The sequence below is a fragment of the Salvelinus fontinalis genome, chromosome 6, assembly GCF_029448725.1.
Source record: "Salvelinus fontinalis isolate EN_2023a chromosome 6, ASM2944872v1, whole genome shotgun sequence".
NCBI lineage: Eukaryota > Metazoa > Chordata > Actinopteri > Salmoniformes > Salmonidae > Salvelinus > Salvelinus fontinalis.
The window spans coordinates 31,933,211-31,953,843 of record NC_074670.1 but is presented as its reverse complement, the minus strand read 5'-3'; the positions used below and the strand labels follow the sequence as shown (position 1 = coordinate 31,953,843).

General features: G+C 42.6%; 1 protein-coding gene across 3 annotated transcripts in view; it reads right to left on the bottom strand.

The window, feature by feature from the left end:
- Positions 1 to 20,633, bottom strand: part of LOC129857684 (autophagy protein 5-like) — a 44,438-nt gene that overhangs the window by 11,687 nt on the left and 12,118 nt on the right. For all 3 annotated transcript variants that reach the window (XM_055926170.1, XM_055926169.1, XM_055926168.1), the window contains exons 7-9: positions 14,393 to 14,555; positions 13,429 to 13,523; positions 4,237 to 4,354 (exon numbers count right to left, since the gene is read on the bottom strand). In XM_055926170.1, the coding sequence (XP_055782145.1) occupies positions 4,237 to 4,354; positions 13,429 to 13,523; positions 14,393 to 14,555 (376 nt within the window). The remainder of the gene's footprint in view (positions 1 to 4,236; positions 4,355 to 13,428; positions 13,524 to 14,392; positions 14,556 to 20,633) is intronic.

Here is a 20,633-nt window from a genome sequence, read left to right as displayed (position 1 = left end):
TTTTAAGTGGGAGAACTTGCACAATTGGTGGCTGACTAAATACTTTTTTGCCCCACTGTATGTCTGTAGAACATTCTTCCAAGAGTCTTGATGATCATCCAGGTTCTTCCAGGTGCTTTTTGGCAGACTTGAGTCAACTTTTTGGATGAGATGACATTATGTCTGCCGAAAATCAAACACTGCATTCCACAGTAAGAACCTCATACCAACGGTCAAGCATGGTGGTGGTAGTGGGATGGTTTGGGGATGCTTTACTGCCTCAGAACCTGGACGACTTGTCTTCATAGAAGGAACAATGAATTCTGCTCTGTCTCAGAGAATTCTACAGGAGAATGTCCGGCTATTCATCTGTGAGCTGAAACTGAAGCGCAGCTGGGTCATACAGCAAGACAATGATACAAAACACACAATCAAGTCTACATGGAATAAGTTAAAAAGCAAAACAAATTTGAAGTTCTGTAATGGCTTAGTCAAATTCCACACCTAATCCACAAATTTGGCTGAGTTAAAGCAGTTCTGCATGCAAGAGTGGGCCAAAATTCCTCCCCATCGATGTGAGAGACTGATCATCAACTACAGGAAGCATTTGGTTGCAGTAATTGCAGCTAAAGGTGCCACAACCAGTTATTGAGTGCCAGGGGGCAACTACTTTTTCACACAGGGGAATTGGGTGTTGCATAAGTTTGTTAATTCAATAAATTAAATAAGAATACATTTTTTGTGTTATTTGTTAACTCAGTTTCCCTTAGTCTAATATTAAGGCCTATTACATTGAAATAACTTGATCCCACTTTAAACCAACTACTGCTCTTGAGAAAGTAAAACAATGACTGCATTACCGATTGTGGCCTGTGTTCATGATGCCGTTCCAGCAATGTACATTTGAACATTTTAGTCATTTAGCAGATGCACTCATCCAGAGCGATTTACAGGAGCAATTAGGGTTATGTGCCTTGCTCAAGGGCACATTGTCAGATGTTTCACCTAGTTGGCTCTAGGATTTAAACCAGCGACCTTTCAGTTGCTGGCCCAACATTCTTAACCTCTAGGCCGCCCTACGTACAGCCATACATAGCAATTTATATGTATAGTCTATGATCACAGATACAATCACACACATACGATCAATACACTCACAAGTACTGACATTCATATTGCAATCACACTTTCTTCCACATACTGTGCCCCTGGTGACAGTAGCAGGCACACGTGGGGGGAGGTGGGGCGCTCCCCTGACAATCACTATGACAAGGGAAATTCATCCCAAATATACACAGCTTGAATACCTGCACACAGAATGTATGGTCTGGTAGGCCCTCTTATGGTTGTCATGTCTTTTTCAGAGGGTGGAGACCAAGGTGATTAATTTGTATTTCTCCTCTGAAACGTTGTGAAAGCGCTGTGTCATAGTGGACGGATTTTGAGTCCTCTAGATAGAATTCTATTGTGTATTTCCCATGGATCCTTCTATACTGTGGCCAGAAGGCATGGTCCCCTAGGTTTTACTGGAACATGACATAATATTAGGGCACTTAGGAAGACTGACAGAGATGTTTTCACATCTGAATCACACTATGCTGCTGTGAGCCATTAACATGGTCTGTGTTCCAAATGGAACCCTATTCCTGTCATAGTGCACTACTTTTGACCAAAGACCTATGGGCTCTTGTCCCAAGTAATGCACTATTTAGGGAATAGGGTGCCATTTGGGATTTCATACATGGTTGTTATACATTACTATAGTGTTTTTGGATTGTGGCCAATCAAGTTGTGTTTGATTAATGTTAATGGCATTAATCAAAACACATAACTTTTTTGGCCCCAATCCCAAAACACTATAGTAATGTATAACAACCATGCATGCATCCCAAATGGCACCCTATTCTCTAAATAGTATGTATAACTCCATAACAACGTATTTCTAAAGAGGAATATTGACCACCATATTTTGAATAAAAATAAAAGATGACACATTTTCACACTCATGAACACACATTGCGGTTGAGTATTGCGGCGACTAACAGTCAATACATGATGTTTTGTTACTTAAGTATAGCCAAGTCCAATTTAAGAAGGCCGCAATCCCATTCATCCCTGCAGTGAGGCCAGCCAAGACTAAACAGTTACACCAGAACTCAACCAACACACTGACCGGCCAATAAGAAATGTGTGTATGTTAGGGGGAACTGACAGATATAAATATATCAATAAATCTCTCTAGATCTGAAAAACATGTTTGTCTTATGATGTCTCATAAGAGTAATTTCCTTCAGCAAGTTAGGTAGTTTGTTCTTTCATGAATAAACTCCTCAACTGCATTTCAAAGAAAGAACAGGGAAATGGAGTTTGCAGGTATACAATAAACAGACCATAAGGTATTGACTTGGAGACCTCTGTCTCATTTCTGCCTCCCCCTACTCAACACCTCACACACCCACCGTCCCTCATTTCAAACTAACCACTGAAACCCAGAACACCCCCGCTCTCTGAACAGTGAGACGGCCCGTTTGATGAGAAGAGACTGGATTCGCTATTGATACTGACTGTGGTGTTCTGTGTGGGCGGATTGGCCAATAGTTTCACTCCTTTGTTCTGTGGGCTGTACCATGAATGAGTAAAATCAATAAGAGGGGTGAATAGGCGACTATTGGTGGCGCGTGGGCTTGTCAGTCGGGGGGATTTCTGTATTCTCCACTTATTATAAATATCACCACAAAAACAGTTTTTCTTTATAAAAGAAACATGTCACATTTGTAAAGGACATGACGGGGGATTTTTCAGAAGGCTTTGACCCGCCAAGGCAACTATTTCTGAGGCTTGTGCAACTGAACTTATCCTGCGTCATTCATGGGGAGAAACGTGTTACTGTTCAGACATCTCTCTCCTGTCTCTAACCCAGTTTAACCATGTCTAATACCTTGGTCAAAACAAAGCGTTCGCAGACGTCAAAGCTGACCAACCGACTGCTAATCAGAATAAGATGCTGACGTCCGATTTTCCTGCGTGGGTGGAAGAACGTCGGTCCGGTCCGGTAACAGTACGACTCATCTGAGTATCATGCTGCCATATGCTGGGAATCCCCAGTTAATATAACCCCTGGTTACATGTTTCGTTGGGTTAGTTCAGTTTGACGTGTTTCGGGATGCTTGAAGGGCCATCAAGGCTTCCAGACAAAACAGAGGGGAATGTTTAAAAAAAATTGGTTTGATGTTTGAAACGTCACAGAGTCGAGTGCTGGGACGTCCTTATCCGATAGGTACTCACAGGGAATCGGGTCCCCAGAATACGTCTGTGAACAATGCCACCATTAGGCTGCCTGAGTACCCCACCCAGTCCCTCTAATCCAAACACACCGCTATAATCCCCCGCTATCACACACCCATCTACCCAGTGAGGAAGAGAGGGAAACACAACAAACGATGGGAGACAAAGCAGCACTTTCACCTTTATCAAGCCAAGCCACCACCCTCCTCAGAGGAGAGGAGAGAAAGAATTAAGAAGAGAGAAATGGATAAAATAGATTATATAAGTACAGGAAGGGGATGAAAAGAAAATATAGAGATTCTTGATAAAGCAAGAGAGAGTGGGAGAGAAGAAGCGAGCAAGACGTGAGGGAGGCAGACAGAGAGCGAGAGAAAGAGATGCAGGCAGTCAGGCAGACAGAGCAGAAGTAATGGTAGTGGTGCATTGCTCCATGCAGGTGATTCTCCTGCAGGTCCTCTGTCTCACAGCTTCATTGTCTGCTTATCTACTTCCTCTGCACAGCCCTCCAGACACTACCCGTTTAGGCTGCCTCTCTCTCTCTTTCTCCATCGCTCCCTCTTCTCTACATCTAGCGCCGCTCCTCATTCCACTATGTATTTTCTTCCCCTCCCCCTTGCTTTTCACTCTTTCACATGAGGGCGACTATTTTCCCTCCTCGACCATCTCCTGTGTTTTATCTCTAAAAGTCCTCTTTTACTGTGTAAATAAAATAGACCTACATGGCTGATGTCTTTTATCCTCTGGCTTCCTGTGAGATGCAGAGCACCCTTTGATAGCACAGTGAGGAAGAAACAGGTCTGCTTTCTCTTGTGGGACTGTGTGTGTGTGTGTGTGTGTGTGTGTGTGTGTGTGTGTGTGTGTGTGTGTGTGTGTGTGTGTGTGTGTGTGTGTGTGTGTGTGTGTGTGTGAAAGAGAGGTATATGTAGTATAGGTGTAATTAGTGTAGTGCAATGTCTATGAGTAGGTAAGTACCGTCGTTGGATATGGCCACGGGGTACACCTCCTTCAGCAGATCCCCCAGCGTGTGTGTGTAGCCGTCGGGCGTGATGGGGCGAAACAACTTCTGGATGAACGGCCTGTCACTCATCGTCTACACGGAGAGTGGGGAGAGGAATCAGAGCATGACAAATAAATTACATACAGTGCCTTCGGGAACTATTCACACCCCTTGACATGTTCCACATTTTGTTGTGTTATAGCCTGAATTTAAAATTGATTAAATTGAGATTGTGTACCCGTGATCTACATGCAACACCCCACAATGTTAAAGATTAACAACTGTAATGTGTTGAGTCAATAAGTATTCAACCCTTTTGTTATGGCGAGCCTAAATACATTCAGGAGTAAAAATGTGCTTAAAAAGTCACAATAAGTTGCATGGGCTCACTCTGTGTGCAAAAAAAATGTTTACATTAATTTTGTAATGATTACCCCATCTCTGTACCCCACACATACAATTGTATGTAGGGTCCCTCGGTTGAGCAGTGAATTCAAGCACAGATTCAACCATAAAGACCAGGGAGGATTTCAAATGCCTTGCTAAGTAGGACACCTATTGGTAGGTGGGTAAAAATGGGTAAAAATGAAAAAAGCTGACACTGAATATCCCTTTGAGCCTGGTGAAGTTATTAATTAGGATTTGGATGGTATATCAATACACCCACTCACTACAAAGATACAGGCGTCCTTCCTAACTCAGTTGCCAGAGAGGAAGGAAACCGCTCAGGGATTTCACCACGAGGCCAATGGTAATTTTAAAACAGTTACAGAGTTTAATGGCCGTGACAGGAGAAAACTGAGGATGGATCAACAACATTGTAGTTACTCCACAATACTAACCTAAATGACAGATTGAAAAGAAGTCTGTACAGAAAACAAATATTCGAAAGCATGCATCCTGTTTGCAATAAGTTACTTAATTTATTACTCAAGTACTTTTATGCAATAGCTTGACAAAGCCACACAATAGCTCCAATGTAAGAACATAAAATTAAGTGCTTATTCTAGGCTACAAGTCATGACTTGATTATTTCTGGCACTGACCCAAGCCCTCGGGAACTGCGCCCAAAATGAATATACAATTAAATAAGCCAAAGTCTCTGACGATTCAATCACAGGCTACTCCAGTGATAAAAGTTAGGTGCAATTAATCATTTCATACATGAGGGTAGCCTCATGATATCTCTCAATATTGGCCGCCATTAACTGGATATTTGAGTGATAAAGTGAACTATACCTGACGAGTGTAAGTGGTTTAGGTTAATTTTCCCATCCTTTGTGGGCTCTGCCTGTCAATCAACAAAAGGGTGCATTTGCCGATGTACTGTTAGCTGTGTTTACAATGTTTACTTTGCAAGCTACCAGTAGAAACTTAGAACTTATCTTCTCCAACTGCAGCGTAGACCTATCTAGTGAAGTTAGCTAACATTATCCCCTTTTTAACATTGTTTTTAAGTGTTTAATTATGATTGCTGCTGACAGACATGACAGGCACTGAGGTAAACAATTATAATTGGCTAGCTAATAACAGATTACGTCAACATGGCTAGGTAACAAGCTAACTTTCAATAGACAAACTAGATGGCTATATTTGCTTGCCATCTATAGTAGTGATGACAGTAGTCTGATTGACAACTTCACCAGCACGAGGACTTGCCGATGTCAAGCTCTTTCCAAAAGCCTAATCTCTGATGATGCAAACTAAGTGACACGTTGTTTGGTTAGCTAGCTAGCTACATTTCAAATGGATAGGCTACCCTCACGCATCTGAAATTACATGATCAATTGATGTTTAATGATCATCAAAAGCACTCTGTTACTTGCTGTATAACTCTGACAGAGCTAAATGTGTGCAATTTATTTGCATGGAATAATCTAAAATGTCTAGTTCTGTCTATGCTCTTCTAGAGGTGATGATATTACAACCAAAAAGTTATAACATTTAACAATCCCCTGAAAATGGCATGCAGTTGTCAATGGTTTTAGTGGAGCTGGGGGTCTCCTTGCCCCACAGCAGCAAAATCGAACGCTCTGCACCGGTTTGAGACGTTTTATTGATAACAACCTATTGAAGACAAGAGTCCACCTACAGACACATCTACTAAAATATTAAAAGTGGTGCTTGCTACCCAGTCTCTGATCTGAGGGCACATGAGAAAGGTGACGCTCGCTGGATATGGTCCAGAAGATCAGGCGTTCGTACACGGACACCGGCGATCGGGTTGCTATCAGTTCTGGGAAACCAGTTTGTCTATCAGTTCGGGGAAACCAGGGGCCTCCGAGGTGACAAACAGGGTGACAAACGGCGAGTCTGACACACAATAGCAACTAATCATGGGAGCTGTGAAAAGGAAACCGGCAAAGGGAGGATTCGAGTAACGGAGCGGTAACTAACACCGCCGGGCGTGAGGTAGGGTAGTTGACTCTAAAGGCGCGAAGCTGGCTCTTGGGTTACCAGAAAGAGTGACTCACCGACAGGAAGCGTAGAGTTTGTGTGGGATTATGCCAGGAGCTGGAGTGGAGAGAGTGCGATAAGTGACAGCTACTTCGTTGCATTTTTAAAAACCGCCATGAATAATTGACCCGGGTACCATACAAAGAGGGGGCCATTGATCCTGGATAGAAGTGCGATACTCTTGGACAGAGACACTTTCTTTTCAGTTTGTGTGACACCAGAGCTAGCAGAGTACCACCTGGCGACACCCAAGAGCGATGCGTCATTAACTCTCCGACGATGAGAGGTCAGGGGAAAAGAGACTCGCTCTCCCTGACTGAAGCGAGCAAAGGAACTCTACCCATAGCCTAATTGCCGGTGTGGATTCAATCCGACTAATTGACAGTAAACTGGTGGCTGAGGTGCACAAACGTAAATCAATATAATAATAATAATTTTTGGCCCGTGACATGAATGAACAGAAGCGAAGGGAGGAGTGCCCTTCTCAAATGGAACAGTAATATGCGCCTCTCGGTCATGTTGTCAACAAGGCAGCATGGTGCATCGTCTAGAAACATATAAACTCAGCAAAAAAATAAACGTCCCATTGTCAGGACCCTGTCTTTCAAAGATAATTCGTAAAAATCCAAATAACTTCACAGATCTTCATTGTAAAGGGTTTAAACACAGTTTCCCATGCTTGTTCAATGAACCATAAACAATTAATGAACATGCACCTGTGGAACGGTCGTTAAGACACTAACCGCTTACAGACGGTAGGCAATTAAGGTCACAGTTATGAAAACTTAGGACACTAAAGGGACCTTTCTACTGACTCTGAAAAACACCAAAAGAAAGATGCCCAGGGTCCCTGCTCATCTGCGTGAACGTGCCTTAGGCATGCTGCAAGGAGGCATGAGGACTGCAGATGTGGCCAGGGCAATAAATTGCAATGTCCGTACTGTGAGAAAGCCTAAGACAGAGATACAGGGAGACAGGACGGACAGCTGATCGTCCTCGCAGTGGCAGACCACGTGTAACAACACCTGCACAGGATCGGTACATCCGAACATCACACCTGCGGGACAGGTACAGGATGGCAACAACAACTGCCCGAGTTACACCAGGAACGCACAATCCCTCCATCAGTGCTCAGACTGTCTGCAATAGGCTGAGAGAGGCTGGACTGAGGACTTGTAGGCCTGTTGTAAGGCAGGTCCTCACCAGACATCACCGGCAACAATGTCGCCTATGGGCACAAACCCACCGTCGCTGGACCAGACAGGACTGGCAAAAAGTGCTCTTAACCGACGAGTCGCGGTTTTGTCTCACTAGGGGTGATGGTCGGATTCTCATTTATCGTCGAAGGAATGAGCGTTACATCGAGGCCTGTCCTCTGGAGCGGGATCGATTTGGAGGTGGAGGGTCCGTCATGGTCTGGGGCGGTGTGTCACAGCATCATTGGACTGAGCTTGTTGTCTTTGCAGGCAATCTCAACGCTGTGCGTTACAGGGAAGACATCATCCTCCCTCATGTGGTACCCTTCCTGCAGACAGGAATGATTTCCTGCAAGACAGGAATGTCAGTATTCTGCCATGGCCAGCGAAGAGCCCGGATCTCAATCCCATTGAGCACGTCTGGGACCTGTTGGATCGGAGGGTGAGGGCTAGGGCCATTCCCCCCAGAAATGTCCCAGAATTTACAGGTGCCTTGGTGGAAGAGTGGGGTAACATCTCACAGCAAGAAGTGGCAAATCTGGTGCAGTCCATGAGGAGGAGATGCACTGCAGTACTTAATTCTTATGGCTGCAATCTCGTTTACGGGATGATGTGACAACAGCCAGTGAAAGTGCAGGGTGCCAAATTCAAACAACAGAAATCTCATAATTAAAATTCCTCAAACATACATGTATCTTTTACCATTTTAAAGGTAATCTTGTTGTTAATCCCACCAAAGTGTCCGATTTTAAATAGGCTTTACGGTGAAAGCACCACAAACTATTATGTTAGGTCACCGCAAAATCTCAGAAAAACAGTAATTTTTCCAGCCAAAGACAGGAATCACAAAAAGCAGAAATAAAGATTAAATTAATTACTAACCTTTGATGATCTTCATCAGATAACACTCATAGGACTTCATGTTACACAATACATATATGTTTTGTTCGATAAAGTTCATATTTATATCCAAAAACTTCAGTTTATATTGGCGCCATGTTCAGAAATGACTCCAAAATATCCTGAGAAATTGCAGAGAGCCACGTCAAATAACATAAATATCATCATAAACTTTGATGAAAGATACATGTTTTACATAGAATTAAAGATACACTTGTTCTTAATGCGAACGCTGTGTCAGCTTTCAAAAAGCTTTACGGCAAAAGCACAATATAAAATAATCTGAGAACAGCGTTCAGCCACAAAAGGAAGCCATTCAGTTACCCGCCAAATTGTGCAGTCATCAAAACTCATAAAAAGCATTATAAATCTTCACTTACCTTTGCTGATCTTTGTTGGAATGCACTCCCAGGACTCCCACAAGAAATTTTCGTTTTGTTCGGTAATGTCCATCGTTTATGTGCAAATAGCTATTTTTGTTAGCGTGTTTGGTAAACAAATCCAAAGTCTGGAAGTGCGTTCACTAAAAGCAGACAAAATGTCAAAAAGTTCCGTAACAGCCAGTAGAATTGAATCAATCTTTAGAATGTTTTTAACATAAATCTTCAGTAACGTTCCAACTGGAGAATTACATTGACTTCAGATTTGTGATGGAACAGAGCTCCCTCTCATGTGAACGCGCATGGTCAGAGCATGGTCAGGTCATGATACACCTGACTAATTCCTGTCTCCTTCGGCCCCACTTCACAGTAGAGGCATCAGACAAGGTTCTACAGACTGTTGACATCTAGTGGAAGCCGTAGGAAGTACAAACTTATCCATATCCCACTGTGTATTCAATAGGGGCTTGGTTGAAATCGTCCAACCTCAGAATCCCCACTTCCTGTTTGGATTTTTTCTCAGGTTTTTGCCTGCCATATGAGTTATGTTATACAGACATCATTCAAACAGTTTTAGAAACTTCAGAGTGTTTTCTATCCAATACTAATAATAATATGCATATATTAGCAACTGGGACTGAGGAGCAGGCAGTTTACTATGGGCACCTCTGGGCACCTTTCATCCAAGCTACTCAATACTGCCCCTGCAGCCATAATAAGTTAATGCAGCTGGTGGCCACACCAGATACTGACTGTTACTTTTGATTTTGACCCCACATTTGTTCAGAGACACATTATTCCATTTCTGCTAGTCACATGTCTGTGGAACTTGTTCAGTTTATGTCTCAGTTGTTGAATCTTGTTATGTTCATACAAATATTTACACATGTTAAGTTTGCTGAAAATAAACGCAGTTAGTTGACAGTGAGAGGATGTTTCTTTTTTTGCTGAGTTTCTCTCTTTTTCATAAAATATATGTTTGAATTTTCAAACTAGATTTCATTGGGAAGGCAATTACTCCACATGCTTAATCTAGTCTTGGCTACGTCACTTTTGTTTTGAGCCTACTTCACCGTGGGCTTTGAACGGGAGCCAGCCCAGTACAAAATGAATGCTATTCACTTTTCACCTGGTGTAAACTCTTCCCATCCGGCCCAGATAATCAAATCCCCTCCACTGAGGGAGTCAGTCGGAGAGAAAGCTTGACCACTTTTCCCAATGAGCCCAAGACCTTCCACTGGTAAATAAAAATTCCAAGGGGATTTTTTTGAGCTCTCATTTCCCTCAGCCACTGAGGCACCATGTAATGTACAGTATACATGTAGGCTACCTCATGTAATTGGATGTCTCCCTCTCTTCCATGGAGGAGCCAATCTGTTTAGCTTAAACATCATAATCATAACACCTAGGTCTATAGCTTAACACTATACTGTAGCCTACAATATGCCATGGGTTTGATTCCCTTTCCATTCCAGCTTGTCCTAATTTCTCCCACAGTAGTCCACACATACACAACAGGGAAAAATAATATTGAAGAATATTTTGTAGGCCTGGGTATTCTGAGTGTTATGTAACATAATAAGTGAGCAAGAAATTCTTGCAACAGTATGCCCAGTGGCTTTCACATCTGTTGCCTTAACACCCACAAGCAGGGCTTGTAAACAGATGTGTCACTGTAAAATCATCCCCTAGAGACATTTAAGAAACTATCAACCTAGTTTCCTAGAAGGTGCCTCTCAAAACCAACATAAAAAAAGGTTAGTGGGGCTGCCATTCGATTGATGAGTAAACATTTAGTCACAGGAGAAAAAGGCATACCTGCCGAGAAACAATGTAACCGGTCTATAATACAAGCATCCCACTGGACACAGACATCAGTTCAACGTCTAGTTTTGATTTACATTTGGTTGAGTTGTCAACTAACGTAAATTCAAAAAACAAATTCACCATGTCATTCGATTTAGGTTAAAAGTTGGGAAAGAAAAATACGAAATGCCCTTTACGTTAATGACTTTTTGCAAATCCAATCAGTTTTCCACAATGATTCAACGTCATCACATTGATCTTTTGGGTTGAAATTACACGGAAACAACGTTGATTCAACCTGTTTTTGCCCAGAAGGATTATTATTTTCACTTTCCGCAAGATTGAGTGGCTCTGGAACTTTGTAACACAGTGGCATCCCTTTTAGAGCGGGAAACTAGCGGCCGATTAAGACTGGCGCGAAGACACGCACAGACACAGATAAATCCATCCCCTCGAAATCTCTTCCCTTTTCCATAAGGAACACAGTCTAGGGGAAGTGAGTGCTCTGTTATTTAGAGTCAATGTTGTCATTAATTCTGTCTGCATCAAAAGCAGCACATGTCATTTACACTAAATACCGCAATTTGCCATTAAGGGGGGCCTGCAGGTTGAAATATAGTCATCAATCGTGACTTCTGCATCCGGACCCGGATAGCTTTGTCCGCCGTTGGTTCAGTTAACTTTGGGGTACACAACTACATTTCTGTCTAGACCCAAGGAGTCCTGTTGCGCATGGTGCGTCTGTGGTTTTACAACCACTGTTTTATTATTGTGTTGGACCGTTTTATTATAGGCGAAATAAAAAACGATTTGTTGAAGTGTGAAATGAGTTACATATGTACCTAGTTTTGGGACACAACATTGGGAGTCTGTATTGGTTGTCCAACCAATACAGAGACGTCCAATATTGTGTCCCAAAGCAAATTAGTACCAAGCTTTTGTTTAATTTTGCTTTTTTTTTTTTTTTTTAAGCCATATAAGCACGTGACAGAATTGGCCACAATATTATAATTGAAGACTAGGCATTACATCGCATTTTCCTGGAAGTTGCAAAAAATATTCATCACCTCATTTTGTGGTAACATTTTGTTTCCTTTACCAACTAAGTCAATATAGGCCAAGACGTTTTTATAATGTTTTAGCCAACACTTGAATGATATGTTTTAGTCAACACTTGAATGATATATTTTATTGTTCTGTTTGGTCGTCTTTAATTTTGAATAGATTTATGATTGTAACATTCCAGTAAAAACATTGATGAGAGATTTCATGGGCATAAAGGCTGACATCTGTTATAACACAGCAGCAAAGCCCTGACAACCTACTCTGATTCCCCTGGAGAAATTTCCACATCAATCTATACTCATTTGTTTATTCTTGTTGAGAAGAGATGGCCTCAAATACTATGGAATAAGGTAGGCAAAGCTATATACCAGTCGAGCTGATCCGAGGGCTTATTGAATGCAGTCTTGGGTAAAATCATGCCCATTCCAGGCGCGCCGTTTCCCCACGCAGTTTTCCTACACTATGGGATACACATGGCCTAATGTTTTCCAGACCTTCAGGGCGAGACACTGGTGCTTATTCATCATTTTGAGGGAATTTCATCTGAGTCATGGATGCGCGGGATCCCCCTTAGGAATTCACCTGTGCCCACGGTTTGGGAACGCTTCATTTGAGTTGCCCACATCCAACTATATACTAGTCAAACTAAACGATGGCCAAGCACACGCTCAGAACAAACATTAAGCTAACACATTTGTAGTTTAATGGGTGGGTGATATCTGGGAAAAGATGAGGATTGTTTGATTTATCTGCTGTTATCAAAGGAGTTTGACAAAATAATTTTTGGAGGGAAAAAGTTATTCACTCAACATCTCCAGGAAACATTTTTGCAACTGAGCACTTCTGTAGGGTTGTTTCTGTCACTGGATCACAATAAATTACAAGCTTACTAACAAATAAAAAGTTGCTCAACAGCAGCCCACTTTAATCATAACCATAGGACTAGGCGGTATCCTATTCATGAAGCGCCTTACTAGTCAGTCATACAGCACCATCTACGGGACAGTTCAGGTACTAGACTGCATCGTCATAATACCAGGCAGTGGAGTGACAATTAATTCATGATTGTGTTGATAAGTGGTTTGTGCTGCACATTTCAGTTGTAACATTATATTTCTGTGTACTGCGTATTTTGTTTCATTTTTACTCTGATTTTCATATTCACTTAATGCTTTCTCATATTCCTAAAAGCACTATCATGTTCCATCTGCTTCTCAGATGATAAAAGAGTATTCTTTCATTACTATGATCAGCCGTATTCTTTTGATTGCATCGATGACATCATCTATTAACAGTACTAGTGATGCCGCACTGCAGGTCACACTGGCTGTGATGTCAAAAAGGCACGTATTAGCCCATTTACCAGGTATATCCTGAAGGGGATGTAGCGGAAGCCTCCCTCCTCTGTGGGGTATTCCATCAGCTTGCGGTTCATTGCCCAGAACTGGTCAAACTTATCTGAGGAACACAACACAACTACATTTACATACAAACTGTCCCCATCTCCTTTTACAGTGGGGCAAAAAAGTATTTAGTCAGCCACCAATTGTGCAAGTTCTCCCACTTAAAAAGATGAGAGAGGCCTGTAATTTAGGAGATCTGCATGGAGGAATGGGCCAAAATACCAGCAACAGTGTGTGAAAATCTTGTGAAGACTTACAGAAAACGTTTGACCTCTGTCATTGCCAACAAAGGGTATATAACAAAGTATTGAGATAAACTTTTGTTATTGACCAAATACTTATTTTCCACCATAATTTGCAAATAAATTCATTAAAAATACTACAATGTGATTTTCTGGATTTGTTTTTCTCATTTTGTCTGTCATAGTTGAAGTGTACCTATGATGAAAATTACAGGCCTCTCTCATCTTTTTAAGTGGGAGAACTTGCACAATTGGTGGCTGACTAAATACTTTTTTGCCCCACTGTATGTTTTTAAACCAGCTCTATGAGGCTTCTGAAACCCTGGTAACCTTTCCTGGTTTCTAACTCCCCTCCCCTGTATCTCACTTTCACACAATTTTAGCTTTTGAAATATTTCAGATCTGTTTTCTCTTCTGGGTGGAGTTGTAACTGTCTCTTTCTCTCTCTGTTTCTGGTCTGGTTTGGTTATGGAAGCCTCCAAAAGAGTATATTTTGGTAAGTGAGAAGAGAAAAAAGCTTTGCAGCTGAGGCAAAGACACTGTTCAGAGAGCGTGGGTGGCATGGTTTTGACTGGTTGGCTTGGAGGTGTGTAAGTTGTTGAGTAGAGGGGAAAAAGAAGGGTACAGAGTCTAAAAAGTCAATACTTACATATGTGTGTGTGTATGTGTGTGGGGCCCTCACCGTTCTGCAGACCCATCCACAGCTGCTTGTGGTCTTTCTTCTGCATGTCGTTGATGACCTGGCTCTTGTGTTTGAGGGCATCCGCCTCCTTGATGCTGGACATGAAGTGGGCCTCGATCACAGAGTTAGAGGGGCAGTGGAGCAGGTCACGCTCTGGGAAATTCTACCTCAGAGAAACCACACAGGCAGGACTGCTTTTTAGCACTGTATACCAAGGGTTGGAACCGGTTCAGGGAACAGAACCGAAAACTGGAAAATAACATTTTTCAAGGAACAAAAGTGATCCATACTGTTTCAGGAATAGAACCGTAATTTTAAAATCATGGGAACCGGTTAATAACGTACTTTTACGTTCCAGGCATTTTTTTCTAGTCCCACAACAAAACACAATAAAGTCCTCACGCTGTCACTCAGGAAAGTAGCATAACTAGTGCCTCCAGAGATGCAACCTCTCTTATCGTCACTCAATACCTAGGTTTAGCTCCACTGTACCCACACTCTACCATACCCGTCTGTACATTATGCCCTGAATCTATTCTACCACGCCCAGAAATCTGCTCCTTTTACTCTCTGTCCCCAACGCACTAGACGACCAGTTTTGATAGCCTTTAGCCATACCCTCATCCTACTCCTCCTCTGTTCCTCGGGTGATGTAGAGGTTAACACAGGCCCTGTGTGTCCCCAGGCGCTCTAATTTTTTTACTTCTGTAACTGTAAAAGCCTTGGTTTCATGCATGTTAACATCAGAAGCCTCCTCCCTAAGTTTGTTTTACTCACTGCTTTAGCACACTCGCCCAAATCAAATGTATTTATAAAGCCCTTCTTACATCAGCTGATATCTCAAAGTGCTGTACAGAAACTAGAGGTCGACCGGAATGGCCGATTAATTAGTGGACACCGATTTGGCCGAATTATATATATTTTTACACCTTTATTTAATAGGCAAGTCAGTTAAGAACACATTCTTATTTTCAATGATGGCCTAGGAACGGTGGGTTAACTGCCTTGTTCAGGGGCAGAACGACAGAGTTTTACCTTGTCAGCTCGGGGATTCAATCTTGCAACCTTACGGTTAACTAGTCCAACGCTCTAACCACCTGCCTCTCATTGCACTCCACGAGGAACCTGCCTGTTACGCGAATCCAGTAAGAAGCCAAGGTAAGTTGCTAGCTAGCATTACACTTTTCTTATAAAAAACAATCAATAAATCATAATCACTAGTTAACTACACATGGTTGATGATATTACTAGTTTATCTAGCGTGTCCTGCGTTGCATATAATCGATGCGGTGCGCATTCGCGATAAAGGTACCTAACCATATACATCAATGCCTTTCTTGAAATAAATACACAGAAGTATATATTTTTAAACCTGCATATTTAGCTAAAAGAAATCCAGGGTAGCAGGCAATATTAACCAGGTGAAATTGCGTCACTTCTCTTGCGTTTATTGCACGCAGAGTCAGGGTATATGCAACAGTTTGGTCCACCTGGCTCGTTGCGAACTAATTTGACAGAATTGTACATAATTATGACATAACATTGAAGGTTGTGCAATGTGACAGGAATATTTAGACTTATGGATGCCACCCGTTAGATAAAATACGGACCGGTTCCGTATTTCAATGACAGAATAAACGTTTTGTTTTCGAGATGATAGTTTCCGAATTCAACCATATTAATGACCTAAGGCTCGTATTTCTGTGTGTTATTATGTTATAATTAAGTCTATGATTTGATAGAGCAGTCTGACTGAGCGATGATAGGCACCAGCAGGCTCGTAATCATTCATTCAAACAGCACTTTTGTGCGTTTTGCCAGCAGCTCTAATGTTTATGACTTCAAGCCTGTCAACTCCCGAGATTAGGCTGGTGTAACCGATGTGAAATGGCTAGCTAGTTAGCGGGGTGCGCGCTAATAGCGTTTCAAACATCACTCGCTCTGAGACTTGACGTAGTTGTTCCCCTTGCTCTGCATGGGGTAACGCTGCTTCGAGGGTGGCTGTTGTCGATGTGTTCCTCATTCCTCGAGGGACGGAAGCTATACTGTTACACTGACAATACTAAAGTGCCTATAAGAACATCCAATAGTCAAAGGTATATGAAATACAAATGGTATAGAGAGAAATAGTCCTATAATTCCTATAATAACTACAACCTAAAACTTCTTACCTGGGAATATTGAAGACTCATGTTAAAAGGAACCATGTTCTCATGTTCTGAGCAAGGAACTTAAACGTTAGCTTTCTTACATGGCACATATTGCACTTTTACTTTCTTCTCCAACACTTTGTTTTTGCATTATTTAAACCAAATTGAACATGTTTAATTATTTGAGGCTAAATTGATTTGATTGATGTATTATATTAAGTTAAAATAAATGTTAATTCAGTATTGTTGTAATTGTCATTATTACAAATACATTTTTTAAAATATTTTTTTATTAATCAATCGATTAATTGGCATCGGCTTTTTTTGGTCCTTCAATAATCAGTATCGGCGTTGAAAAATCATAATCGGTCGACCTCTAACAGAAACCCAGCCTAAAACCCCAAACAGTAAGCAATGCAGGTGTAGAAGCATAGTGGCTAGGAAAAAACTCCCTATAAAGGCCAGAACCTAGGAATAAACCTAGAGAGGAACCAGGCTATGAGGAGTGGCCAGTCCTCTTCTGGTTGTGCCGGGTGGAGATTATAACAGAACATGGCCAAGATGTTCAAATGTTCATAGATGACCAGCAGGGTCAAATAATAATAATCACAGTGGTTGTCGAGGGTGCAACAGGTCAGCACCTCAGGAGTAAATGTCAGTTGGCTTTTCATAGCCGCCCACCCTGATGTCCTTGCCGTGTCTGAATCCTTGCTTAGGAAGGCCACCAAAAATTCTGAGATTTCCATCCCCAACTACAACATTTTCCGTCAAGATAGAACTGCCAAAGGGGGAGGAGTTGTAATCTACTGCAGAGAGTTCTGTCATACTTTCCAGGTCTACGTCCAAACAGTTCGAGCTTCTAATTTAAAAAATGAATCTCTCCAGAAATAAGTCTCTCTCTGTTGCTGCCTGTTATAGATCCCCCTCAGCTCCCAGCTGTGCCCTGGACACCATATGTGAATTGATTGCCCCCCCATCTATCTTCAGACCTAAACTGGGATATGCTTAACACACCGGCCATCCTACAATCTAAGCTAGATTCCCTCAATCGCACACAAATTACCAAGGAACCCACCAGGTACAACCCTAAATCCGTAAAAATGGGCACCCTCATAGATATTATCTTGACCAACTTGCCATCCAAATACACCTCTGCTGTTTTCAATCAGGATCTCAGCGATCACTGCCTCATTGCCTGCATCCGTTATGGGTCCGTGGTCAAACGACCACCCCTCATCACTGTCAAACGCTCCCTAAAACTATTCTGCGAGCAGGCCTTTCTAATCGACCTGGCCCGGGTATCCTGGAAGGATATTGACCTCATCCCGTCAGTAGAGGATGCATGGTTGTTCTTTAAAAGTAATTTCCTCACCATCTTAAATAAGCATGCCCCATTCAAACAATGTAGAACTAAGAACAGATATAGCCCAGGGTTCACTCCAGACCTGACTGTCCTCGACCAGCACAAAAACATCCTGTGGCGTACTGCACTAGCATCGAATAGACCCCGCGATATGCAACTTTTCAGGGAAGTCAAGAACCATTACACACAGTCAGTTAGGAAAGCAAAGGCTAGCTTTATCAAACAGAAATTTGCATCGTGTAGCTCTAACTCCAAAAAGTTCTGTGACACTGTAAAGTCCATGGAGAATTATAGCACCTCCTCCCAGCTGCCCACTGCACTGAGGCTGGGAAACACTGTCACCACCGATAAATCCACGATAATCGAGAATTTCAATAAGCATTTCTCTACGGTTGGCCATGCTTTCCTCCTGGCTACCCCAACCCCAGCCAACAGCTCCGTACCCCCCGCAGCTACTTGCCCAAGCCTCCCCAGCTTCCCCTTCACCCAAATCCAGACAGCAGATGTTCTGAAAGAGCTGCAAAACCTGGACCCGTACAAATCAGCTGGGCTAGACAATCTGGACCCTCTCTAAAATTACCTGCCGCCATTGTTGCAACTCCTATTACTAGTCTGTTCAACCTCTCTTTCGTATCGTGCGAGATTCCTAAAGATTGGAAAGCTGCCTCTTCAAAGGGGGTGACACTCTAGACCCAAACTGTTACAGACCTATATACATCCTGCCCTGCCTTTCTAAAGTCTTCAAAAGCCAAGTTCAAAAGCCATACCTTCTCCGCTGGGCAATCCGGCTTCCGAGCTGGTCATGGGTGCACCTCAGCCAGGCTCAAGGTACTAAACGATATCATTACCGGCATCGATAAAAGCCAGTACTGTGCAGCCGTCTTCATCGTGCCTGCCTCGCCTGGTTCACCAACTACTTCTCAGATAGAGTTCAGTGTGTCAAATCAGAGGGGCTGTTGTCCAGACCCCTGGCAGTCTCTATGGGGGTACCACAGGGTTCAATTCTCAGGCTGACTCTTTTCTCTGTATATATCAATGATGTCGCTCCTGCTGCGGGTGATTCCTTGTTCCACCTCTACGCAGACGACACCATTCTGTATACATCTGGCCCTTCTTTGGACACTGTGTTAACAAACCTCCAAACAAGCTTCAAAGCCTTACAACACTCCTTCCGTGGCCTCCAACTGCTCGTAAACGCTAGTAAAACTAAATGCATGCTCTTCAACCGATCGCAGCCCGCACCCGCCTGCCCGACTAGAATCACTACTCTGGACGGTTCTGACTTAGAATATGTGCACAACTACAAATACCTAGGTGTCTGGCTAGACTGTAAATGCTCCTTCCAGACTCATATTAAGCATCTCCAATCCAAAATTAAATCTAGAATCGGCTTCCTATTTTGCAACAAAGCCTCCTTCACTCACGCTGCCCTCGTAAAACTGACTATCCTACCGATCCTCGACTTCGACGATGTCATTTACAAAATAGCCTCCAACACTCTACTCAGCAAACTGGATGCAGTCCATCACAGTGCCATCTGTTTTGTCACCAAAGCCCCATATACCGCCCACCACTGCGACCTGTATGCTCTCGTCGGCTGGCCCTTGCTACATATTCGTCGCCAGACCCACTGGCTCCAGGTCGTCTATAAGTCTTTGCTAGGTAAAGCTCCGCCTTATCTCAGCTCACTGGTCACGATAACAACACCCACAACGTAGCACGCGCTCCAGCAGGTATATCTCACTGGTCATCCCCAAAGCCAACAACTCCTTTGGCCGTCTTTCCTTCCAGTTCTCTGCTGCCAATGACTGGAACGAATTTCAAAAATCACTGAAGCTGGAGACTCATATCTCCCTCACTAACTTTAAGCATCAGCTATTTGAGCAGCTTTCTGATCGCTGCAGCTGTACATAGCCCATCTGTAAATAGCCCATCCAACTACCTACCTCATCCCCACATTGTTTTAATTGACTTTTTTGCACACCCGTATTTCTACTTGCACATCGTTATCTGCACATCTATCACTTCAGTGTTAATTTGCTAAATTGTAATTACTTCGCTACTATGGACTATTTATTTTGCTTACCTCCTTACTCCATTTGCACACACTCTATATAGATTTTTCTATAGTGTTATTGACTGTACTTTTGTTTATCCCATGTGTAACTCTGTGTTGTTGTTGTTTTTTGTCGCACTGCTTTGCTTTATCTTGGCCAGGTCGCAGTTGTAAATGAGAACTTGTTCTCAACTGGCCTACCAGGTTAAATAAAATAATAAAAACCTATTCCAGTGTTAACCTGCGAGCTGAAAATCTTTGCCTGTGCGTGTTTAGGCTACCTGCCCTTCCCCCTGTGAAGCATAGGCTACTGACGTTACAAGCTTGATTCAGAAGATAGGGAGAGATTTTTAATTAGCAAGAGAAAAATGTGTAAACTTTTTCAAAGCTAGTTAAGAATACTATAGGCCTAGTTATCATGTTTCACGTTGGATGTATTAACGACAAAAAGACGTGTTTTAAATTCCGGTGCCGCTCTGCACACACAAGCTTGTTAGCTAGCTAGCTCAAAAGACATTAAAAAGTTCCTCCATAGAAGCCGTCCTCCTAGGTATAACTCTGCGCACCTAATTCATATAATGCATGTCATAACAAGATGCCCAGTGCTTCAAGCCTCCTCCTCAACCGTCTCTCGCTCTCTCCACACCCTCAAAATTTGTCACATCTTGCGCC